Here is a 26,641-nt window from a genome sequence, read left to right as displayed (position 1 = left end):
GCAGTCCTTCTCATACTTCAGCCTCCACATCAAAGTTCCTGCAAGCGAAGAAGGTCAAGGTGCTCCAGGATTGGCCAGCCCAGTCACCAGACATGAACATTACTGAGCATGTCTTGGGTAGGATAAAGATGGAGGCATTGAAGATGAATTCAAAGAATCTTGATGAACTCTGTGAGTCCTGCATGAACACTTTCTTTGTCATTCCAGATGACTTTATTAATAAGTTATTTGAGTCTTGCAGAGATGTGTGGATGCAGTCCTCCAAGCTCATGAGAGTCATACACAGTATTAATTATTTTTCCACTGCACAATGACTTTATATTCTATACTGTTCAGTATTTCCTAATTCAGAGGGCTTTGCCTTTCGTATAAGCCACTTCTGATACCAAATTATCAACTAGAAGTCAAGTAATCATATGTTGTTCCCAAAACTTGGATGGATGACAATACTTTTGTCAGGTAGTGTAATCCTTTTCCCTCATCGTTTGAGATAAGGTTTTTTTTACACTGTGAAAGCTCATGGTCAAAAATGGAGCAGTCTGGCTAAATTATTTTCAGGATCTTGGACAAGGACATGTAATGAAACAAAATGTGTTCATTTTAGGATTTGGGAATGATTTATGAAAAAAAAAATTCTTCTCAGAAGCTCAGAAGGGGAATGTTATGTTTATCCAAGATCACTAAGGCTGTTTTGACCAACATATTTCAGCAGTTGTATCTCCATGATTCTCCAATGCCAAAATGGAAATGATATTTCTAGATGTTCCACTGAAGAAATGAAAGGTCAGTGTTTTCAAACTACTTTTACTGGTTGGCATAACTTATTAAAGTAATATTATTTTTTCATCTTACAGTGCAGTCTCTGAAGTTTTCCTCATGCCAAATGTTCCAATGAAGATTGAGCCTAATATTACAGAGTTGCATCTTTTCCTTTTCTGACCTTCCAGTTGTGTTCAGAATGAACTGCCTGCATGACAAGCGTAAAGATGCTTTGGCCAGTCAGAAGAGAATCTGAAGATGATCATGTATATCATGAGGTACATGGGTATGTCTCATCACACAAACACCACTGGTTTAACAGTCATTTCAGTTATCATAAATGATGCAAAAGTTGAAATACATAAAGGTTTTCTGTAAAATATAAGAGACATACATTTGCATTTTCACAGTACATTTATTTGTTTGCCCTCAGAAATATAAAATAAATGATAACCAATATCTACATTTTAAAAGGAAATTCACAAATTGCCACAATGTTCTTTTCTTTGTCTACAAAGCAAATAACATAAATAACATGATGCTGTGAAAATGGCAATCGATAATAATATATGATGCAGTGTTGGGGGTAACGCATTAAGCATAAGTAACGAGAGAAGTAACACATAACTTTGAAAATTAAGTTAAATAATATTTGTGTTACTTTAAAAAAAATGAAACGAGTTAATTTGTGTTAACTTGCTTCAAAAATGTGGCTAAATTAAAATGAGAATGTAGAATGTAGTCATGTTGAATCCCTCACACAATGAGAGAATGCATGAACAGACAGATGGCAGAGCCTTACATTTCTGCGATGGAAAGTTCTCATTATTCTAAACACATGGAAGAAAAGAAAAAAGAGGATTATCTGAATGGACAGTGATGTTACTTTTTAATAAGACAAAAAGTTCAAAAATAGCAAACGCATTGCTTTAAACTTTAATCATCAATTTGTATATACAGAATAGTTCTGAGGTCTGGAGGTTCTCAGAAGATAACATTATCCTACATTAATTTTTTATGTGTTTTTTAAAGGTAAATGAAGATTAAAGTGTGTTGTTTCTCTTTTTATAAAATAAGTTTTGCAAGTTCTGAAAAAGATTAAGCCTCAGCCACGTCAGAAAAAGTAACACAAAAATAACGTAACACATTACTTAAAGGTGCAGTAGGTAATTGTCTTCAGAAACATTTGTTGCTGTGCTGGTTAAAAGTATCATCACAATCAAATAGTGATGATTAAAGTAAATGATCTGAATGTGTTTATATGCATTTTTATATCCTGGGTAAGAAATAAAACTAAATGTAAATGTTCATCCAATTAAACATTGTTGGGCAGAAATTCCGTACTTATAATTCCGATAAGTACCTTAAACTCTCTATCAACAAATGCAGATTTGGGCTTTTGCGCATCTCTGTTTGAGCATATCCGCCATTAGCGTGTGCACTCCTGCATGAGCGCAGCGCAACACGTGCACACGAGACAATCACAGTCGCAGCAAAATCAAATGCTGAATTGAAACTTTGAAATTGAAAATCCTGAATCAATATTAGATATAATATTAGATACTTTTGCACGCTAGAGACACCATGGCTGAAGTATTCCTGTTAGACAGGTAATGCTTTGTTTTAAATCTATTTTAGCTTCACGCAGAGCTGATGTAGAGTGTATTGTGTTATGAATTGTTGTTACAAATGGGTTATATGCACAGACGTGTTGTTCAGCCACTGAAATCTCCTGGTGAAAAGTTGATGTGACTATATTCAGTTTCATAAGGTCCTTTTACAGCATCGATAATGTAGATTTATATTTAGTTTAACAAAAAAAATCAGTGAATACCGCTATTCTGCCCAGCTGAAAAAGCTAGGCAGTTGCTTTTATATTCACATTGGGTCATTTCTGAACAATGACAGCCTGTGACGTGCTCCCGATATTGTTTACCATGCTACTCTGAATATTCGCTCTGAAATAGCATGCAAGTGTGGCTTAGTAATAAATGAAATTCCAGCACACCGCCGGGCCAACTACTACATACACTTTTAACTGGCGAATGACAAACTAGTGGGTTGCCTGCTGTCGTGTCGCGTTGGGCGCGTTCACGATTTTATTAGGCGTTGCTTTGAAACACAGTTTCCCTCCCATCCAAAGCTAATATGCTAACCATTTAGCATTTTGGCAGATCATGTTTAGATATTACTATTATGTAAAGTGTAGGCCATGAGGGAGGATTAAAGAAGACTCACTTCTTCTACGAAATCTTAGAGAAATTTTTTTTTCTCTTTTCTTTTTTTTTTTAAATGCGTTTTTGACCTTTGATGGAAAATAATGTTAAACCTTCAGAAGATCTAAAATAGCATAATAGAGGCATTATACATGTCATCTTGAAGAATAGCCAACCATTTTCTAAGCACTGCAGTAGTTGTTTGCTCATTTGTGTGTGTTCAGAGTATAACGTTAGTCTGTATAAAAAAACTGCTGGGGTGGTTGCGATGTTAAAAGTGAAAGCAGCAGAAACTTTTATGCTCGCCACTGTGACATTTCTGAGGAATCCTTTAAACTGCACATAGAACTATATGTAGGTGTGAATGTGGTTCAGGTTTGCCTCCATTTTCTAAGTCAAATGTTTAAAGATACTAAAACCTAATGTTTTTTAACATTCATTAATTTTATACTATATATTAATAAATTTTGTGCAATCAATTGTTCATTTAAAACTAAAATGTAAAATGCACAAAGAATTCTGCAAGGGGATTAGTGAAATATTATGCAAGAACCGAAACAATAGACATGGCAAGTATCTACAGAGTGTCTGTGTGTGTGCGTGTGTGTGCGTGTATGTGTGCGTGCGTGCGTGTGTGTGTGTGTTTGCGTGTGTGAGTACATGTGAAAACCACAAACAAAAAAAAGTTAGCCTTTTATATCTGCTTCTGATACTTCTCAGTGAGAGAGAACATTCTTTTAAAACTTAAGTACTGTCATGGTTGCTGCAGCAAACTACAATCCACCACACCATTCATTAATTCATTTTCTTTTCGGCTTAGTCCCTTTATTAATCTGGGGTTGCCACAGATGAACCAGCATATGTTTTACTTAGGAGATGCCCTTCTAGCTGCAACCCAACACTGGAAAACACCCATACACTTTTGCATTTACACACTACGGCCAATTTAGCTTACCCAATTCACCTGTCCCGCATGTCTTCAGACTTGTCAGGGGAAAACCAGAGCACCCAGACGAAACCAACACACTATCACAGGGAGAACATGCAAACTCCACACAGAAATGCCAACTGACCTAGCCGGGACTTGAACCAGCAACCTTCTTACTGTGACGCCCTCCACCACACCATAATTAACCTAAATACAGGCTTAATAAGTCACATATGCAGAAATACAAACAATTAGGTTATGTGCAAACACATTTCTAAAGTGTCACGAAACTTTCCATTATATGATTTTGTTTTAGTTGAATGTCAATAAAAAAAGCAAACTTTGTCTTTTATCAGTTGAGTTTGTTACCATTTAGACACGTCATCTATATCCGTGCTGCTGTGTTTGCCTAGGTTTAAAATCATACAGATTACTGGCAGGGCTAATAGTTGAAATAGACATGGCAAGAGACCTGCTGCACTGCTGTCCATTTTGTCTGCATTATCTTTATAATGGATGATTTATCAAATTGTTTAACTACATCCACCACACCATAATAAACCTAAATGCAGGCCTAATATGTCACATATGCAGAGATGCAAACAATTGGAACATGGTTATGTGCCAACACATTTCTAAAGTGTCATGAAACATACCATTCATGAAAATTTCCATTTGAACGGAAAATTGTAAAAAAAAAAAAAAAAAAAACTTTTACTTTGTGGTCTTGTTATTTCCCTTTCTGATAAATTCTCATTTATTTGTGAGTCAGGCAGAGGGGGTTCTAGTAAATTTGTTGTCATTGTTTTGAGAGTAGTCATTTAGTGTGTATCCTCCTGTCACTGATCAATTGTGTAGTGTTAAAACAACAGGAACTGAATGCTATACCGTAGTGTGAAAACTGCAACGATCTGACTATTTAGAAAATTATGCAGTGTGACATTATAAACACGATGACTTTTCTGTATTAGGAACGTGTGTGTCATTATTTTAAAATTAGGACTCCTTAAATATGAAAATCTTACCTTCCCTCACCTTTTACCTCAGAATTTTAGTCAGAGTCTGTTTAGGGCTTTGACAGAAGACACACTGTTAATAATGCTAGGTTCCACACAATTCATTTATGTTGACCCAACACAAATCGATTAAGTAAACTTAATTGTTTTTACAAATTTAGGAGGATTGAACATAAAACAATTAAGTTGTCCCCAAAAGCCTTAAGAATTGTGTTTTTTAAACTCATTTTAAATTAGTAGTTTGAACAAGCAGCAAAAGCCATTTGCTCGTCCTTTTTCTATACTGCTTCACTCTGTCATGTCTACTTTTATACTTTCTGCTCACATCTTTTCACACCAATTTAAGTTGCTTTTTTTATTTGGGGTAAACTAGAACTGAAAGACCAACGGAGGGGGGGGGGGATCCTTTATGGGCCATGACACCCCCCTCTTTAGATTAAAGTCTACTTCAGAATTTTTTCATAAGATGCATGATTAATGGGCGTGGAGCTCCGCGAGCATCGGGCAGGAGTGGGCGTGGCCAGCAGGGGAGAAGGGGAGCGAATAACTGTTGTTGACAGCTCACAAACTGAGACACAAACCGTGAGGAGACGCATGAGTTTATCGTTCACAAAGGTAAAATGCAAAGAAATAAACAGTAATTTAATGCCCTGCTACATTTGTTATTCGTAATTTCATATACACATAACCACAATTTATATCATTATAAAGATAAGTGTGTTCATGTAAACACTATAAATGAGGATTCTCCCTCGATCACTGTGTGTAAATTATAGATCTTGAATGCAGACTCAGTGCAGCAGGTCTCCTGACCTGTCTATTTTAACCATTAGCCCTGCTGGTAATATAGAGGATTTAGGCAAACACAGCAGCACGGCCATGTGTCTGAATGTGAACGAACTCCTGATAAAAGTCAACGTCCGCCAATCTTCAATTCTCGCACTGCTCTCCCGACAAAAATGCTTGCAGCACACACACAGCTTTGCTGTATGATCGGCCCTGACAGGATCGCGGGGAAAAAACATGCAACAAACACATACGAGCCTTCATGAACGGCTACAGCGTGCCGTTGGTCTGTGTCTCACAGCTTGCTTGAAACGGGCAGGTCTGCCTTGCCTTCGGAAAGCACGTGCTCTCATGAATAATTAAGCAGCTGGCTCTTTTCATACGTCGCCGATTTTGATCCCGCCCCAAAAATCATTTTAAACCCGGAAGCTGAAATTAGCTGACAAAAGCTCAAAATTATCCAGTTTTCCCCACAATTAAAGCTGACAGGTGCTAACATTGTCTTAACTGATGCTCAACACACACATATCTGTTAAAATAAAAAAAAAAGTTCTCCAGGGTGTCCTGAACCTTTAAGTACTAAATATAGACGACCACACTAACAAGTTTCTGTTCTCCTGAATGTGTACAGAGATGTGTGCTAGTAGTTTACAGTATTTGTATAGATTAGTTTTTTGACTCAAATGGTTTGTAGCCATCAGTTTCCTCAAATGGTTTGAGTTGCCTTGACTTATTGGCTTTTACAGTGCTCAGTTGGTTTGAGTTCTCTTCATTTATTGGGTTTTACTGTGCCTAAATTGCTTTATTTACTCAAATGGATCAAGACCACAGTACTCATTAGGATTAGTTTTTGAACTTAAATGGTTTGTTGCAATCAGTTCCCTCAAAAGGTTTAAGTTACCTTAACTTTTAGGTTTTACAGTGTACTTGTAGGAAGGCTAAATGAACAGCTTAATATATTAAATACCCAGATATTTAAAGTTTTAGATTGGGTCCCTCATTCTCAGACTGCACTCAAATCTTCCTCTCAAATTGCGTCAAAAAGATTTAGCAGTGTCCTCTTATAAAATGTCAGGTTTATCAAAAACTGACCCGTTTATATACCTAGTTAAAGGGATATTCCATCCAAAAATTAAAGCTCTGTCGTTGATTTCATTCAGTCATTAATTTTTTTGGAACATAAAATTATTTTCAAACCCTTTAAATGACTTTTGTTTGAACATTATGTGTTTCACTCATCATATCAAACATGAATAGTATACAAAGGAACAAAAAAAAAATATGACAAAAATGCAGAAATGAAAGTTCTGCAGAGGTTTCATTATGTTCAATATCTCATGATCCAAGTGTTTGTTTAGAAAGGCTTTCATGTCTTTCTCTCTTTTTTTGAGGAAATTGCTGTTAGCCAACTCATCAACTTCTTTACGAATATGTAACTATTTTACGATTAGTTTGTATACCAAAACTGCATCTCACTGTTTCATGAATATTGCTATGCATGTTTAACAAGAGTTAAATAGTTGTTAGCCAGAATATAGACAGCTATAAAATGTGATTGTATAGGGTCATTATCACAGGACAGATAACAGTCAACTTTATCAAATGAAATGAGTGTAGTCTACTCAAAATTGACTAAAAGTTAATTCTACTCATTTGAAAAGGAGTTTTAAATTCAAAACTCTTTTTTTATATTTTTATAAATTTTTATATTTTTATTTAAATTAAATTCCTCATTACTTCAACTTAAATGGAGTAAGTTCACAGTACTCATCTAGATTAGTTTTTTAACTCAAATGGTTTGTAGCCATCAATTTCCTCAGTTTGAGTTGTCTTAACTTATTGGGTTTTACAGTACTCGGTTGTTTTGAGTTCTCTTCAATTATCTGATTTTACTGTGCTCAAATTGCTTCATTTACTCAAATGGATTAAGTTCACAGTACTCATTAGGAATAGTTTTTGAACTTAAATGGTTTGTTGCAATCATTTCCCTCAAATGGTTTGAGTTACCTTTACTTTTGGGGTTTTACAGATCTTTTACACTCTAAAATTACTTTTGCTGCTTGTTCAAAGTACTTATCAAAATAGGTTAAAACCGCACAGTTCTTTCAATTTTCATTTTTATGTTCAATTCACTTAATTTTTTAAAAACTATAAAGTTAACTTAATCGATTTGTGTTGTGACAACATATTGTCTTTTTTTTTTTTTTTTTTACAATGCAGGCCACATGATCACCTAACAGCAAGCTCTATAAACCAAGGTTATTTCCTGATTATTGCAACACACTCTGCTTTCCTTGACATGATCCAGATTGTTAGAGCAACAATACTTAAGTCAAGAGGAATGAAACTTAAAGTCTTATCTCTACTCATACTGACTGGCTTCTGTCTAACTGGGTATGTAATTACTGGATCTTTTGGCTTTCTGGTTGAAATATTTTTTTAAGTTGAGATATAATTTGCTGCTTATTTGTACTCATTTGGTTGAACTTTAATTTGATAGTCCACTTTATTTTTCTAAATTTACTCAACTTTGCAAGCACATGCTAAGTAACTTTCATTAGAGTATTAATAGAGGATTGAGTTTTAGGTTAGTAGATGACACGTTGTTAAAACGTCACTTACAGTCGTGTCTAAAGTGGGTGTGAAAATAACATTTGTACACTCCTTTAACACCTTTGTAGACTGAATTGTAGCATGCGTTGATTCACCTGCTGAATTCAATTGTAAAATGTTATCTTGGAACAACAGGTTATTTTAATTAGTCTATTCTCTAATGGGAATATTCTGATAATTCTCTTTGTACAGTACTTTAAATACATAACACAAAGCATTGTATAATTCAAAATATGGCTAAAATACATGTGAAATATAACTGCGGAACAGTTCTTTAGGTTGTATTATCACAATTTTTATTTTTTTTTTTAGTTTTGATTTTCTGTATATATTATAAACATTTCTTTTACTTAAAGCACTGTTGGGTTAATTCTGTTGTGCTGGGCATTTAAGTAATATCAGCAGACAATAACTTTTTTATAAAACATCGATAAATATTTATTTGCAAGTGTTTTTACACAGAGTGACACGTTTAAGAGTACTACAAGCATTTCTTGAAGAGACATTAGGAAGCGTACACTATGGCTCAAAAGTTTGGGGTGAGTTTTTTTTCATGTCTTTTTGTCTTTAAAGAAATTGATTCTGTTTATCAAGGCGGCGTTTATTTAACACAAAAAATGGTTAAATTGTTAAATGTTTATTAAAACATTTTATATAACTGTTTTATTCTATGTGGTTTCAAATAAATGAATACTCCAGTCATTATTGCTTTTATTACTATTAATAATAATAATAACAATAATAATAATAATAATAATTATTATTATTATTATTATTATTATTATTATATTTCATATTAGAGTGATTTCTGAGAGATTGGGTGACTTGTGGATTAATGAAGCTAAAAATTCATCATTAAAATCACTGGAATAAATTATAACATTAAATGATAAACTATAATTGAACAGTTATTTTATAGTCCTATAACATTTGACAATTTTGACTGTATTTTTGATAAAATAAATGCATTTTTAGTGAGCAGGAAAAGCTTATTTTAAAACATTTAACCATCCTACGAACCCCAAACCTTTGACCGGTAGTGTATTACAATACAAAAAATTCAACAATTCTGCACCAGATAATAAAAACAAGCTTGCATTGAGGCATTAAGAAAATGGTACAGAGTTATTTTTTTAAGTGAATCATCATGAATGCGATGATATAGGTTTCATCAGTGGGTTTTTGTGCGAAAAATTGAAGAGAGTAAAAGCGAATACATGTGTGAATCAATAATCTATGAGAAAACAAACTCAAATTATGTTAGTAGAACTTAAAGATTTTATTATGTTCTGTACAAACATGGTAAATTATTGTTATACTGAATTAATATAAATTGAATGCATGCATGTATTAACTCAATCTTAATTTGAATGTTTCTCATTTCTGATTAAGGTCTTTATTTATCTGCAATATCAGTGGTTCTCTAACTTTTTTCATCAAGTACCACCTCAGAAAATATTGTCCCTCCAAGTACCACCAAATGACCAGTATTGAAATAAAATCACGTAGTAGGCCTAAGCAGCTACAGCTCTGCACAGTTTAAAAACGTGGCAGATTTATTACTATAATTAATAATATTTATTATTATCGGCCACTTTAAACCTTATAAATAGTTTGAACATTAACACTGCTGTGTTTACATGTAAAAAACAAACAAAATTAAATGTAAAGTGTTAACCTATAATATCCTATTCATCAAAGCCTGGAAATGCTGTTGGACCTCATAAATATAGGCTGTATGTCATCATATTTATATATAAATATAAATTTATAAAAAGCTATTATATTTAAAGATACATTTTTTAATATATGTTGCATGTACTTATAACATATTGGATTACTCTGCGTACCACTAGAGGTACACGTACCACAGTTTGAGAACCACTGTGCTATATCATTGAATTTCTGCTTGAGAATATTACAGAATACTTTTAGTACTGATGATCACAGGTTTATTTGTATTATTCATATCATAAACCTTCATTCATTCATTCATTTTCTTTCGGCTTAGTCCCTTTATTAATCTGAGGTCGCCACAGCGGAATGAACCACCAACTTATCCAGCATATGTTTTTACGCAGTGGATCACTGGGGTCGCGTCCATACACACTCATTCACACTCATACACTACGGACAATTTAGCTTACCCAATTCACCTATAGCGCATGTCTTTAGACTTGTGGGGTAAACCGGAGCACCCGGAAGAAACTCACACGAAGACAGGGAGAACATGCAAACTCCGCACAGAAACGCTGCTACTGCGCCACTGTGTTGCCTAAACCATATACAATAATATAAAAATAAAAAGCAAAACTGCAACACCGCAGGATCTCTTATCAAAACAAAATGCACCAAATTTTACGCTTGATTAAAGTGTAAAGCAAAGCATGCAGAGAACAAAAAACAGCTACAACTTTTATGTTACTAATTCTACATCCTGTAATTGTTTTGTTTTACCTTATAGCATGCATGAAACATAGCATTCAGTTTTTTTTGTCTATTTTACACCCATTCTGTTTTCAGTACATAGATTTCAATTGAATTAAATTCATGTTTGTTTCTAAAGCGCTTTTACAATGCAGATTTTGTGAAAGCAGCTTAAAAGTTCTAGTAAAGTGGTACCGTGTCAGTCCAGGTTTAGGAGTTTAAGTTTTGATTTCACTCTCACAGAGATGCAGGAAACCACACCTTCCCTGCCTTCTTAAAAAACGCATAGTCTAACCACATCCTTAGCACCTGATGTCAGGGTTATTAGCACTTCTGAATTATTAACAAATTTAGAAAGTAAACATTTAAAAAAAAATCACAGGTTGGATAATAATTTTGACTATACTGTATTTTTATAACTGAGCTCAATTCCTCACAAAAGTCTGAATTCCAGGCACTTCTTATGCTGTTTACTTAATTGTGGCGCTCATATGAAAGTTAATTTGGAAAAAAAGCATCTGCTAAATCATGGGGTTCCCAAACTTTTCAGCCTGCGACACCCAAAATTACAATGCCAGTGGCTGGTGACCTCCAATATCCTCTATAAATATATAAACCTTGCACACAACACCGCACACATACAAACAGGCTTAAGTCTATTCATCATTTAATCCTAAAGAACGCCTCTCGGAGACCATCCTCCATGTTCAGTTGTGGACTTTATTTATTTATAATGTATTTAAGTGCCGTAAAGGTGTCAGAAAGTTTAACCTGGTGCTATAAAATCAATGTGCTGTGTCTTTAGTATAATGTAAATCACCCCAGGAGTCGCAAAAAAAAAAAAAAATCAAAAGTATGATGACTTTTTATTTGCATGTTGTTTTTTAATGTAACTATTAGCTACTATTTTTTTCTTCAGTAGGATATGGATAAAATGTGGTCATTATATTAGTTTAATAAAATGAATTTGATTTTTAGAAATCTCCAAGCGACCCCTAACCCCATCCCCTACTTTTGGGAACCACTGTGCTAAATTAACAATACCATATTTTAAATTATTTTCATTCATATAGCACTGAAAGGTCATTGCACTTTAAATGTGAACTCAATCACATACAGTTGAAGATAGCCCCCTGAATTATTATCCCTCCCCTGTTTATTTTTTCCCCATTTTCTGTTTAATGGAGAGAAGCTCTTTTCAACACATTTCTCAACATTATAGTTTTAATACATTTTTTTCTAATACCTCTAATTTATTTTATCTTTGCCATGATGACGGTAAATCATATTTGACTAGATCCTTTTCAAAACACTTCTATACAGCTTAAAATGACATTTAAAGGCTTAACTAGGTTAACTAGGCAGGTTAGAGTAATTAGGCAAGTTATTGTATAACGATGGTTTGTTCTGTAGACTAACGAAAAAACTATAGCTTAAAGGGGCTAATAATTTTGACCTTAAAATAATTTTTACAATATTCAAAACTGCTTTTATTCTAGCTAAAATAACACAAATAAGACTTTCTCCAGAAGAATAAATATTATCAGACATACTGTGAAAATTTTCTTGCTCTGTTAAACATCATTTGAGAAATATTTAAAAAAGAAAAAAAAAATCAAAGGGGGCCTGACATTTCTGACTTTCACTGTATATGAAGTTAAGTATATGATTAAACCTATTTGGTGTATTTCTGAAAGATTAATGCAGGGAGAGATGTTTTGTAAATGTGTTTTTTCTTTTGCTGTTGTTGAGATCTGCATGACTGTGTACTGTGCCTGGTTTGTCTACTTGTTTACCAAAGCCTGCTAAAGGGCACGTATTGCATAATTTCAATGGTTAATCATTGTTTCATCATAACTGCCCGTAGCAGATGCAAAGCGATAGCATCTTTGCTAATTATAGTTTTAGGAAGCTACTGCAAGCTGGAAGTTTGACTGTAAATTATTTTAGTTGTAATCAAATGGCTAAAGGTAGCTTAGAATTTAAAATAATCACAATTAAAAGTTATTAAATGCATGTAGTCAAACAAAGTCACAAATGATCGATTCATGTTTATCAGAGAGATATGAGTAAAATGTGGTTCGTTATTGTAATTATTTTATGACGTGCTGTTTTGTTTCTTCACAGACTCCTTTATCTGGGCTTCACCTCTGGATGGATTAAGTGAGTAAAACTTTCCACTTTTGAAAATAACATGTATAGAAATCTCAGGGCTTTTTTGGGGGCCTACCAAAGTCTTTAAACGCCTTCATTTTTTTAACATTACATTTTAAGGCATTAAATTTCAGACATTAAATAACTTGGTTTTGACACCCGAGTTTCACTGAAAACAATCTTAGCTTACTTTGCTTCTCAGAAACCCCAGTGACTTTTAGATATATGCGCACCAAAAATGAGTACAATTGGAGAACCAGGCTTTCTTTTTTTTTTTTTTTTGCTTTATTTTTTTTGCTTTTTTTTTCGTTTTTTGCAGTGTAATCAGACGGTGTGGTAAAAATCCATTTTTTTGTGCGTGTTTGTGAGCACAGTTATTCAAACTTTAAACTTTGCTGTTTTTCTTTGGTAAAGCAAATTCAAAAGTAAGTTACAGTATCAATACAAAGTGGTATTCTCAGATTTCAGTATGACATTGTGTGCTTAATATAAATATACATTTAGAAAGCACATTAATATTTTTGTTTCCAAAATTATTCATTAATTATTTATAGTCTTAAAAATCCCTCAAAAAACTTTTAATTTACTTTCATAAAATGTGCAGAAACCCATGACTAAATTAGCTTGCAATACGTTCATATTTCATCGAAAATGGGTTTCAATAGCGTTTTGAGTGGATTGATGTTTTTGTGACACACATCTTTGAAAGATGTGTGTTAAAGCCGTTATAAACTGTCAGATGTGGTTCAAGCGCGAAAAACGTTCTCCTAGTTCATCATGTCTGTCGTCAGGTATACAGTGTGTGTGTGTGTGTGTGTCTGTGCGTGCGTGCGTGTGCATGTTTCCCCGGTCTGTCAGCTGTAAGCTCAGCGGCTCATCAGCTACATGTGTGTCAAACATTCTGGTGAATTACATTTGTTTGGGTTGGTTATACATAAGAAAGAGAAAATGTTGACTTTAGCTATGACTAGGCTCAATTTAAACGGCAGAAGATGCCATCTGACAACGAGGGGAAAATGCCTCACACAGCAGTTATATTCCATCCTACTAGATCGCATTTTTATCTAATCAGTTCAGGAGGTGGTGCTGTTTGACAACAGTATTAGTTCAAAGATGTAAAAGCAGGTAAAATAGATTAAAACTTTATAGTTTCAAAGCTGTCCAAACGTGACTGTTTATACACATCAGCTGCCGACCGGATGTTCTTTGCATTCTCCTTGCACATACACACAAAGCATAATGGTGTTCTGAGAAAAGGGTCTTGAAGAGCAGTGACTACTGGGCAAATAAACTGCAAGCCTTATAATGTATTAAGCATTTTGGGAAAAACCGAGTCTAACTTAAATCTAACTGAATGAAGTGTTTCTGCATTATAACCGGTTTCAAATATAAAGTGAAAACAAAGTAATATTAAATGTCGAAAGCAAAGCATTTTTTTAATTTGTTGCCTGCTACAGAATGGTTTTCAAAATTTTGGGAAGGGTCTGTAAACGGTAGACAACAAAAAATCTACTGCAGTGACAATCAAAAGTATCTACATTTATACCTGATTAAATTGAAAATAAAAATGTAGTAAAAATGTGTTTTAGGCTCACAAGGGAAAAGTAAAAGAGCCAATAGTACCTTGCTGCAGACTTCCACATGCAAGCTGAGACACGCACTCTCATGCACTTAATTGAGTTAGTGACATTACTGTGAGGGGTATGGTAAGGGGCGGGGTTAGATGTACACATTAAAAGCATAGACTGTAAAAGATATGGATGTAGTATCCGTGACGTCACCCATAGGTTTCTAACGAATGCAAAAGAAGCTACAAGTAGGCGTGGCCAACCATCACCATTTTGTTTGTACGTCATCGCACCGAACACTATATCAATAAAGCATTTTAGTCTTTTAAAAACACTGTTGTAATAAATTGAGCCCCTAAACATTGTTCTTATGATGCTTTTCTACCAGAGAAAAACTTAAATTACTTCTAAACACTTCACATATAGTCTGTTAGTAAACGCAAGGCTAGTTATGAAATCCAGGCATAAAACTGTATTACAGTGCTTCAGATGACTGTTCTAGAGCCTACAGCTAATCAATCTATCAGATTCTGGAGTGCATTACAGGTCTAAAGAAAATTATAAATGAGAATTTATCTTAAATAAAATAAATACATTTATAGATATGATATATAAATATAAAATAACTCACCTGGGAAATGGATACCACGTGAATGGTTTGTGAGCACAATTAAGTGTACACAGCATGCCATTTAATCTGACAATTGTAGGAAATAATTACAAAAGACGATTGACTGTATAAAGGCACATAAAACAAAACAAGAATATGATGTATATGTCGAGTTCAGTGGCTAATCAGCCGGAATCTGCTAAGGTGAAGTGAAGGCAACCAGCTAGACCAAGCTGTCATTCAAATGGCCACACCCTTAATTGTGCAGACTTAATATAACTTAATATAAACTAAATGGATGAGTTATAATTAAAATCCACCGCCCTCACAGTTTTTATGAAGGGTAATATTAGCTATATGCACCAAAATCGTTCTTTGTACCAGGCTGTAAACACCTTTTTTTTCTGCTGAAATTTGGCCTGTGGGCTCAATAGAAATCTGCTCTATTATAGAGCCAGGACTAGCAGAATTTCGATGAATTGCAGTTTACTTCCGTGCTTGGTTCATGGTTGCCGCTTGATTAAAAGCTGCATGCAGTCTCAACTTACATGTGCACCTGGTCTCCAGCCCCTGTTTTCTGGCTTTAACTGCCAGGTATCTCCAGCTGCTGTAAACTCCAGTGTATTGCTATACTGGTATGGTTGCTATTATCGGTAGAGACAAAGGTTGCATTGTATTGTTCATTTATTCATTTTCTTGTCGGCTTAGTCCCTTTATTATCCGGGGTCGCCACAGCGGAATGAACCGCTAACTTATCCAGCAAGTTTTTATGCAGCGGATGCCCTTCCAGCCGCAACCCATCTCTGGGAAACATTCACACACACACTCATACACTACGGACAATTTAGCCTACTCAATTCACCTGTACCGCATGTCTTTGGACTGTGGGGGAAACCGGAGCACCCGAAGGAAACCCACGCGAAGGCAGGCAGAAAATGCAAACTCCACACAGAAACGCCAACTGAGCCGAGGTTCGAACCAGCGACCCAGCGACCTTCTTGCTGTGAGGCGACAGCACTACCTACTGCACCACTGCCTTGCCCGCATTGTATTGTATTTTATTTTATTGAACCACAGATTGCACTATAATGTATTTCTTTTCTTTTTCATTATTTAAAACCTATTTAACACATTTTAATCAGTTTTTATTTGTTTTTATTTTCTTGTCTCTTTTATTCATATTTATGTGAAGCACTTTGAATTACCGTTGTGAATGAAATGTGCTATATAAATATACTTGCCTTGCCTTGAATTGTATCTTTGGAGCCTTGAAGGACACTCCAGGAAAGGTCTTTTTGACTGTCTGAAATGGGCTCTCACACAGAGAACTCAGCAAAATCAATGGTGATGGATGGTTTTCTCTGTATAAAAGTCTCTAATTGCATTAGTTGATGCAGCAACAGAATTTAGGTAACTGTTGTTTTCTTGAGACCTTCTGAGTCTGTGTAGCCATTTATTACCACAATAGGACTTGCAATGTCATCCCTATAAATTTATCAGCGAAAAAAAGTCAATCTTTTCATTGCCCTTTTTTTCAGTGGAAGGGCAGTAAAAATTTAAAGGAGTTAAATGGTTACAATTTATAGATTTCACTGGATTTTACAAGTTGTCCAGACTTGTGTGGAATAACGATGGTATTTTATAAACCTCATTCTACAGGTATATTTTTGTAACAAATATTTAATATCCCCGCATTGATTCTGTGGCTCAGCCTGACCACCTGCAGGTGCCCTAGCTACTCACACCTGCAGCTCTCCACGATGGATGTCCAGCCTCCGGCGCCTAGACTGCAGCTCCAGATAGGACGTTTGGCGGAAGAATAATCGTGCCCATCACAGCCTGGTTTTTCTCTAGGTTTTTTTCCCGCTTCACTTCCTCAGTTGGTGAATTTTTTTCTTCACCACTGTTGCCACTGGCTTGCTCTGATCGGAACTGCACATTTATGGATTTGCTCTACAGTGTTTGAACTTACAGCAGTGAAATTTAAACCACACTGAACTGAACTAATCTGAACTCCAACTCTGAAATCTGGACTTTACTAGAACTATGTTAAGCTGCTTTGACACATACATTGTAAAAGCGCTATAGAAATAAACATGAATTGAATTGAGTTTAATAATATATTCCTGACATCTTTGTAATATTCCAGCTGAACATAACAAACAATTATTTTCCTTTTGTTCCCATTGTTCCCTTCACAAGTCCTTTTGACAAAATGCACAGTGGTGTAGCGGACAGGCCCATGCGATCTTAAGCCTCCCCCAATTATAATGTGATTATAATTTGTATAGATTTACATTCATGTATTATGTCAGACTTGACTTTAGTAAGTGTCTGTCATCTGTGTGTGAAGCCGCTGCAGCATTCTTGAAGTAAAGTCCAGATTTCTCTGGGAGTAGGGTACATCTCAATCAGGATCATGGTTCAGTCAGGGCAATGATCAGTAAATCAAAAGGTTTGTCTCAATCACTTACATTTTCCAGTGCACTGCACTAAAATGATTGCTCTCTGAAAATTCCCACAATGCACTGAAATCCAGAGAGCATCAATGCTCACTATAGAGGTGCGGCTCAAATTGCATTCTTATGCACTATTCTACGCCATTTTTTAGTAAGTAGTGCGATCACACTGAAAACTCTAAAAAGTATGAGTGCACTGTTAATACCGCATGATGCACTTATGTGCACTTATATGCACTTATATATGCACTTATACTATAGAATACACAAGACATGTCATTCGTATACTTTTGAATGGGGAGAAGTGTAACTTTCAATATGGCAATTGAAGCCCCGACTTCTAATACAGGAGCCAATCAGCGATCGCTATATGGTGAATAAAGCCTGCCTTCTAGTACAGAAGCCAATCAGTGATCGCTGTAGAATGAGCAATACAATTACACAATAATACAATTCTCCGGGGGAGGGAATCCGACCAGACGTGAGTTCCTGCAGATTTTGTGTGATACGAACATTTAGAAATTAAAATAAAGACACAGTTGTTGGTTAATTGTATTGATTATTCATAATATGAAATCAAATTGTACACTTGGCATGTAGTTTTGGAGAATTTGATGTTTCCCCATTCAGACAAAATGTCCAAGCATACCGCCCAAGAGGCATTTCAAAGATGGCTGCCGAGTGAAATGACTTGCCTTAAAGGGACTTTGACAGCCGCTGCTTTGCTCACATAGTGGAAGGGGCGGAGCTTTCAGCCACTGATGTTGGATTACTTTATTTATTTTAAATCGTGAAAGCAAAATTCTCCTATGAGAGTGATTATACTGCCTCCCGGTGGTGAATGTGGTTATACTCATGGCAGGTATTATTTGGTTCTTTGGTCATTTATTTTGGTTATTTTGGCAACCGTCAAACGTCATCTGGGAAACTGTCTGAATTTCCGTTTAGCAAAACAAAAGTTAGTGTTTCATTTGGGACAGCACTACATTCATATACTATGATATTGAGTGTGTAAGTGCATAAGTACATAGTGCATAAGTGCATGGTGTATAGTGTGCAATTTGGGACGCAGCTTGGGTGTCCAAAATCACATACTTTCTTTTTTGTATAGCAGCTATGTAAAAAACAGTATGCGAGCCAAGTAATATGTCCGAAGATATAGTATTCCAAAATTAGTAGGTGAAAAGTGGCAACTTAGTGTACCCTACTATGTATGGCAAGATTCTGAATCGAGCATCCAATGGAAACTTTACTATCTCACGAGGCCACAGGAGAGAATTAATGAATGGGAGTGAAGTGATGCAAGGTCATGTGATAACAACTACTATTTTTAAATGGGCTGGGAGTATGTTCATATTCAAATGAAGTACCTATACAAATAGTATGTGATTTCTGGACACAGCATATCTTGTAATAGCAGACAAACTCTTTTTTTATGCAAAGAAAAAACGTAATATGTTTGCAGTGCATTAGGATTTGCATTCCATTGGCATGTACTGTATGTGATTTACTTTATTTTATTTTTTTAACAGCCCATATAGCCAAGCTGAATTGACACCATGGTTAGCCCCAATTGTATGGGAGGGAACGTTTGATCCCAAACTGATTGATTCAATCTACAAAAAACAGAACATCACAGTAGCGACTACAGTCTTCGCTCTTGGCAAGTGAGTTCATTTGCATTTCCCTGACCTTTTTAAGCTTTGTATTAAACTCAGCTTTTAAGCCTGTACTGGGGGGGTGGGGGGGGGGGTTATCTGTTGTTTTTATGTAGACTATTAGGGACATTAAGCCAAAGGCATTACTGATTTACGTCCCTAATAAATACCTTGTTTTATCTAATGGTATCTCACTTTCAATGTTCAGTATTGGAGTTTAGTGAGTGAATACATTAAATGTTATAATGCTTCCTTTAGAGCAGGGGTCACCAATCTCGGTCCAGGAGGGCCGGTGTCCATGCATGGTTTAGCTCTAACATGCCTCAACACACCTACCTGGGTGTTTCAAGTATACCTAGTAAGACCTTGATTAGCTTGTTCAGGTGTGTTTGATTAGGGATGGAGCTAAAATCTGCAGGACACCGGCCCTCCAGGAACAAGTTTGGAGACTCCTGCTTTAGAGAATCGCCTATAAAGATTTAGAACTTTTAAAGGCCATTTCACTTTATTTTTTTAATCATACTCCATCTTCATGTTTCAGATACACAGTGTTTCTTAAAGATTTCCTGGAGTCTGCAGAGCGCTATTACTTTGTTGGGTTTCGTGTGCACTATTATGTCTTCACCGATCACCCAGAACAGGTTCCTGTTGTGAAACTGGGTGTAGAACGTAAACTGACGGTGATGACAGTTAAAAGTTCTAACAGATGGCAGGAGATGACATTGCGGAGGATGGAGAGGGTGGAGAAACTGATTGAGAGCCGATTGGTGAAGGAAGCAGACTATGTTTTCAGCCTTGATGTGGATACAAAGTTCTACGGCCGCTGGGGAGCAGAGACTTTGGGTGATCTTATAGGTGTGATTCATCCTGGTTACTATCATACACGACGTGAGCAATTCCCTTATGAGCGAAGGCCTGAGTCTCAAGCGTTTATCCCTTATTCTGAAGGTGATTATTATTATTGTGGAGCTGTGCTTGGTGGTAAAGTGAAAGATGTACATGAGGTTGCTAAAACCTGCCGAGAGCAGCTGGACATCGATGCAGCTAAATCCATTGAGGCAGCATGGCAGGAGGAGTCCCATTTGAATAAGTATTTGCTGTATAACAAACCCAGTAAACTGCTTTCACCTGAGTACATGTGGCAGGACTTGGTACCGCAGGCAAATAGGGTCAAAATCATTCGCTTCTCTCAAGTTATTAAAAATTATGCAGACGTTCGTCCAAACCCATAAAAGCTTTTAAATGTATTAAAATTGAGTGTTAAATTATTGCTTGTAGAGACTAGAGTTCAGTTTGATGTGCCACAGTGTTGTAGTGGGTTGAAATGTTGCCTTATAGCAAGAAAGTCGCTTGTTCGAATTCCGGCTGGGTTAGTTGGCACTTCTGTGTGGAGTTTGCATGTTCTCCCCTTGTTTGTGTGGGTTTCCATGCGCTATAGGTGAATTGGGTAAGCTAAATTGTCCGTATTCTGTGTGTGTATGTCCTGCTCCTCCAGGTTGGGGGTTTAGTGTTGGCCTAACGACTCACCTAAAAATTCGATTTTACGAAACACCAACATGATGCGGCTAAATATTAACTTCAATATAAATGGCCCAAAGAATTAGTAAGTAAGAGTTTAGGTCAGAATTATTAACCCTCCTTTTAAATTTGAATTCTTTTAGATTTTTAGGCAAGTCATCAGGCAAGTCATTGTTCTGTAGACAATCGAAAAGCAAATATGGCTTAATATTATTGACCTTAAAATGATTTTTAAAAGAAAAACTAAAAACTGCTTTTATTCTAGCCAAAATAAAACAAATAAGATTGTATCCAGAAGAAAAAATATTATAGAAAATACCGGGGAAAAAATTCTTGATCTGTTAAACGTCATTTGAGAAATATTTGAAAAAGAAATAGAAAAAAAATCACATGAGGACTTAATAATTTTAACTTCAACTGTACAAACATACTGTGAAAACATGTGGAGCAGGTTAAGACCTAAATGATTACTTCTCAACATGTTAGTCAAATGAAAGACCTGAAAGAATCACTGGAAACACTGCCGTAAACCTCACATAACATTCTGTTTGTGGCTCACCGCTGCTTTCCTTACACACTTCCTCATTGAGACTTTCAGGACTAACTATAGACCTGCATGGAACAAAGTACCTGATTTTTTTGGAATGTAGATATCAGGCAGGAATACAAATGTGCCAATACATGTTAAGTTATAATCTTGTTGTTTTTAAGTACTGTGTGCATCTCATGTTTTCTTTGCCCTAAACTTAACAGGTAACAGACTCCAAATGGACTGAAGCTGGGTATAAAAGAAGGCATGTTTTATGGCGTGTAATGATGAACTGATGTTCTTACCCAGCCTTCCGGAGTCTGCTTTATATGCTCCTGTAAAATTCAGCACACCAGTCTAGACACAAGGTGGGCAGTCGGATCTGTTTACTGACCACAGTTTTTTAAAAGAAATTACTAATTTTAATTTTATATTTTTTTTTCCTTTAGGGGCTCACTTAGGTTTATATCTGTTCTATAAAGAGAAATGCTACATTTTTATTCAGATTCCATTTTTGTGATTTAATCTAAATAAATTGGGATCTAAAAGTTTCTCTATTAAAATATAAATGTTAAAGTAACATGCTAGGTTTTCCTTTTTTGTGTGAAAATAGACAATGAATTTCAAGTTCATGTTAACTTGCAAAATATCACTAGTTCAATTAATTAATCATTTTGCTTTAGCTTAGTTCCTTATTTATCAGGAGTCACCACAATGGAATGAACCGTCAGTTATTCAAGCATGTATTTTAAACACCCTTTCAGCTGCAACCCAGTACTGGGAAACACCCATACACACTCACATTCACACACTCATACGCCAATTTAGTGTATGTTTGGACTCCGGAGCACCCGGAAGAAATCCACACCAACATGGGGAAAACATGCAAACTCTACACAGAAATGTCAACTGGCCCAGCCGGGACTCGAACCAATGACCTTCTTGCTGTGAGGCAACTGTGTTAACCACTGAGCCACCGTGCCGCCTTTATTTATTATTTTACTCATTTAAATGATGTAATTAGTCATTATTATTGTACAGTATTTTGTCAATTTTAAAATGTTAAAGTTCAATTGTTTTGTAGACTGTTGCAGTCTTCAGTGTATGTGACTGTCAGGAGGTATGATCATGATTCTTTGTTTGTGGTTGTCTGCATTTCTGTTTACTTACTGGAAAGCACTTTGGCCAATGAAAGTTGTTACAAAATAAAAATGTCAACATTAGTGTCACATGATACTTCATTCAAAAATTAAGATTTGGTGATCAAGAAAAAGATTCTTGATATCGTTAGGCAAACTGTTTTTTTTTCAGGATTTTAATTCTTGAATATTCTTAAATGAACAACAATTAATTAAAAAATAAATATTTTTGAAAGACGTGCAAAAGTACAAATGCTATAAAATAGGGAATGAAAGTATAATAAAAAAAACTTTTTAAAAGATAATGTTTTAGACAGAAATCTATTTTTGGTGTGGTTACTAACTCTATATAACTTACTAAATAAACATGGTATATCAATATCAGGTGCTATTTTGTATAAACATAGAACAACTTCAAGATAATTTCACTTTAAACATGAACTGCACATTGTTACTTTTGACCCTGTCAGTAGGTACAAAAGTAACACACTGCTGGGTCAAACATAACACAACACTATGTGTTAGACATTACTGGCTTAATCTTGTTTATTTTAAATATACAGTGCTTAGCATAATTGAGTACACCACATTTTAAAAATGAATATTTGTATCCGTTTCTCAGTGAATATAGGCAATGTATTTCGGTGCATTTAAACAAAACCGATTTATTGAACAGATATCTGTATTCAAATAGTGTTTTAGTCACCAAACATAGAAATTGAAAGATAAAACAATTAAATTCAAGCAAAATATTGCAAAAAACAATATAATACAACCTACAAAATTTCAACTTTTTTCCCATTTTTTGCTTGTCTTGACTTTTCCTCTTTTTAAAATTTGTATGCAATATCTTTTTTAACATACAAATTTGACTGTACTTGTTTTTGGACCATTATCATAAGTTATTTTGTTAGATAAGCTTTAGATTTGGCTTCAGTACTGACTAATCTAATGTATATGCACAAATATAATATTGTATAGCTTCCTATTAAAAATAATTTAAAAGATAGATTTGTGAGGGGTGTACTTATTTATGTTGAGCATTGTATATGACAATGGCAGTGTTAATAAAAAAATTGTCCTTTTGCAAAACAATATTAAACTTCAGCTCCTTTAACGGCTGCATGCAGAATGAGCTTTTATAGCCTGGAAAGCAAACGTTGTCAGGGCTTCGAGAAAACATTTGTGTTACTATCAACCCACGTTACTCTCCTGTTCATATTTAAAAGATACAGTTTCAACTCAATTCACCTTTATTTGTACAGCGCTTTTACAATGTAGATTGTCAAAGCGGCTTCACATAAAAGATCATAGGAAATTGAAACAGTGTCAGTTCAATTTTCAGAGTTTAAGTTAGTTCAGTTTAGCTCAGTTCAGTGTGGTTTAATAATCTCTACTGAGAGGCCAAACATTGAAGAGCAATCTATTGATACAGTATACTGATTATTTTCTATTTCTGTTTTGAATAAACATTTATTTTTAACTTTCTGCTGTTCTTTGTATATTAATTATGCTTAAATAATGTATTATTTTTCAGTTTGTTAATAAATCTACAACATTTTTCTTTTTTTTTTTTATAAGAATACTGATAAGTGTATTACATAAGTGTATTATGTTGATTGCCACCAGGAGGCACCACACTCCAAATTTGTGTCCTTCATTAACTTCAAGCCACAAGGAGAAACAGAAGGCAACTGCTATCCGCAGGCTGGCTATTCCTTCTCCGTCTGTGTGACGTCTGGATTCCAGCCAGCAACGCTCATGCACCCCTCATTCCTCTCCAGGCCCTGATATATGTAATCTCACAGGATAGATCTTATTAAGTCGTCTGTCTATTTGATTCAGCGTGACAGTTTTTTACACCCGTGAGCCTTCAGAGACATGGCGGGGGATGGAACTGGTGGGAGAAAGGGGCTGCTTTGTGTTCACTTAATTACAGTCCTAACATTTCTTTCTCTAGATTATGTTTCACCCAGGTATCCGTACCAGCTCCCATCCGAGGCTTCCCCAGACCCATTTACTCATGGTTCAACTTTACATTCTCCAGCGAAACCTCAGAGAAAAAAAAGAAACACATCAGTCTGGTTCAGGGTGGACAGACTTTAACTTATGCGCCATAATATACGTACAGGATATATAGGTAAGAGAGCATAAATTTAAGAGCCTTGTCTTTTCCTGTCCGATCTGCATATGTTTATGCTTTGGCACATGTCACATTTTTCATACATAACCTTTGGGTCACTAAAGGAATTCAGTCCATTCTTATAGAACTTGATATATATTTCCTGCTTTTGAAGGTTTAAAGTTTGCCCAAGAAAAAGCAAGTGCCTGTGGAAAAATATTATCTGCATCAAACAGTGCAGCTTTTCCACTTGGCATATCTCCGTATACATGTCCCTTTTATTCTTTCTTTACTTTTTTTGCCTGGGTATGGTTGATTCTTTCTTCACCTTGTTATAAATAGATGAATTATTGCCAGGTGAGCCAATTCTTTATAATTAAGTGGGACAAAGTCGTTTCCAACACAGTATAGAGAGCACACAGGCAACTAAGTTTAGAACAAAGTGCCCTCTTCTCAGCAAATCCTTGTTTCGGGAATGTTTAAAGTGCCAATAAGTGCTCAATGTTTACACCAGGAACTCTATTAACAATAGAGGTGACCACAAGAAGCATTCATTGGGGGCACTTTTACAAGTTTGCACAGTCGATTCAAGGCAATAAAGAGAGTGTTTATATGCTTGGATGAACAAAAAAAAATTGAAAATAAAGGAAATATTTAGCTAGGAGGGATACATGGTGGCTTCGTTTGGGAATAGTTCAGGTTCAACTGAAGTTTTCAAAGTTTGTCACACAAGGTTAATTGAAAACATTATGTGTGGCACTTAGTTCAAAACTAAAAGGGACTGATATGCTTTGGTCCTACTCTTGCTGCCAAACGCAATTCATAACTTTTTGATTCAGTGGCTTATTGTGATCTCATTTATACAATTTAGTATGATTTGCCAATCCTTCAATGGTGGTTGGGTTTAGGGCTGGGGTTTGGTGCTATCCATTCCTCCTTCTAAAAATGTTACATTTTCATATGACTGAACTCGTATGAATTTGTACAAATTAGCCACTAAATTGGCAAAATGTGAAATAGGTTTCCTCGTAATATCAAATTGGCCAAAACAGTGAGACATTGACTCTAAAAATATCCCTAAAGTTGTTCTATGGCAGATGTGCCCAAACTCTGTCCAGCATAGTTTAGCTCCAACTCCCTTTAACATCTACCTGGAAGATTCTAGTATAGCTAGAAAGAGCTTGATTAGCTTGTTCAGGTGCGTTTAATTGAAGTTGGAACTAAAATATGCAGGACTGAGGACCGAGTTTGGACACCCATGTTCATTGGTATCTAACATCCTGGAATTCTATATGTTGTTAAATGGAGCCACTGTGGACCAAATTTGTTGGTCCTACATTTCCAACAGATGTTCAATTGAATGTACTCTTCATCATGTTCTTTAAACTATTCCTAAACAAAGATTTCCTGCTCAAAGAAGCTACTTCTTCCAGGGAACACCATTGTCAAGACAGGCGAAATCTGGCTTGCAGCAATGAGTCAGATTTACGTCCAAATGAATGACCAGACCTAAGGTTTCCCAGTAGTACATTGTCCAAATATCACATTTCCTCTGCTTGTCTGTCGTTGTTTCGCAGTGCATAGTGGTGCCATCACTTCAACTTGGAAACGACTTCAAAGATACAAGGCACACAATGAGATGGCAAAAAAATTGGTCTCATCCAGCCTGATCTCACGAGAAAACATAAGTATTTTACCTTTTGCCAGTTTATTGGCTAATAAGTGGAGTCGTACGAAAATGAATAATTTTAAAAAGGAGGCGTGGCACCTAACTCCACCCCTAAATGTAACCGTCACTGGGGGATGAGCAAATCATACTAAATTGTACAAATTAGATTGTACGAATTCATACGAATTAGCCACTAAATCAAAAAGTTACGAATTGCCATGAGATTGTGTTGTCTCATCTTACCTGTCAGCCTTTTACTCCTTCAAGGTGCCAGTCAGACTCTCATGTGCCACTTTGTAGGTGCTTTTGGTTATGGACAATAGTTCACCATACAGTATGCATTCTGATTGCTTCTCAGTCCTATACACAGCAGAGCGTGATGCACTGTATCTTTTTACACATTCCTCAAATGGAGATCTATGGGCCTCAGTAGACATTCTGTTTGTTTAGAACAGATGGGATAGCCTCTA

At 35.6% G+C, this 26,641-nt stretch overlaps 1 protein-coding gene across 4 annotated transcripts; it reads left to right on the top strand.

Moving 5' to 3' along the window:
* Nucleotides 1-82: 82 nt before the first annotated feature.
* gbgt1l5 (globoside alpha-1,3-N-acetylgalactosaminyltransferase 1, like 5) lies at nucleotides 83-22,464 on the top strand. Of its 4 annotated transcripts, none has more exons than XM_087252379.1 (6): nucleotides 83-783; nucleotides 948-1,037; nucleotides 7,926-8,099; nucleotides 12,873-12,908; nucleotides 19,069-19,203; nucleotides 19,736-22,464. In XM_087252379.1, the coding sequence occupies exons 2-6, from the start codon at nucleotides 1,018-1,020 to the stop codon at nucleotides 20,424-20,426; spliced, it is 1,056 nt and encodes a 351-aa protein (XP_087108505.1). In that variant the 5' UTR covers nucleotides 83-783; nucleotides 948-1,017; the 3' UTR covers nucleotides 20,427-22,464.
* Nucleotides 22,465-26,641: the final 4,177 nt, after the last annotated feature.

This window comes from Danio rerio, chromosome 5 (assembly GCF_052040795.2).
Source record: "Danio rerio strain M-AB ecotype USA chromosome 5, GRCz13ab, whole genome shotgun sequence".
NCBI lineage: Eukaryota > Metazoa > Chordata > Actinopteri > Cypriniformes > Danionidae > Danio > Danio rerio.
This window is presented reverse-complemented; position numbering and strand designations above follow the sequence as displayed.

What these genes read in the sequence shown, in the direction of transcription:
- gbgt1l5 (XM_087252378.1), top strand. Translation starts at nt 972, where the DNA reads ATGACAAGCGTAAAGATGCTTTGGCCAGTCAGAAGAGAATCTGAAGAT. An exon ending in ACTGGCTTCTGTCTAACTGG is followed by an intron (nt 8,100 to 12,872) that starts GTATGTAATTAC and finishes GTTTCTTCACAG; the next exon opens with ACTCCTTTATCTGGGCTTCA. An exon ending in TTCACCTCTGGATGGATTAA is followed by an intron (nt 12,909 to 19,068) that starts GTGAGTAAAACT and finishes TTTTTTTAACAG; the next exon opens with CCCATATAGCCAAGCTGAAT.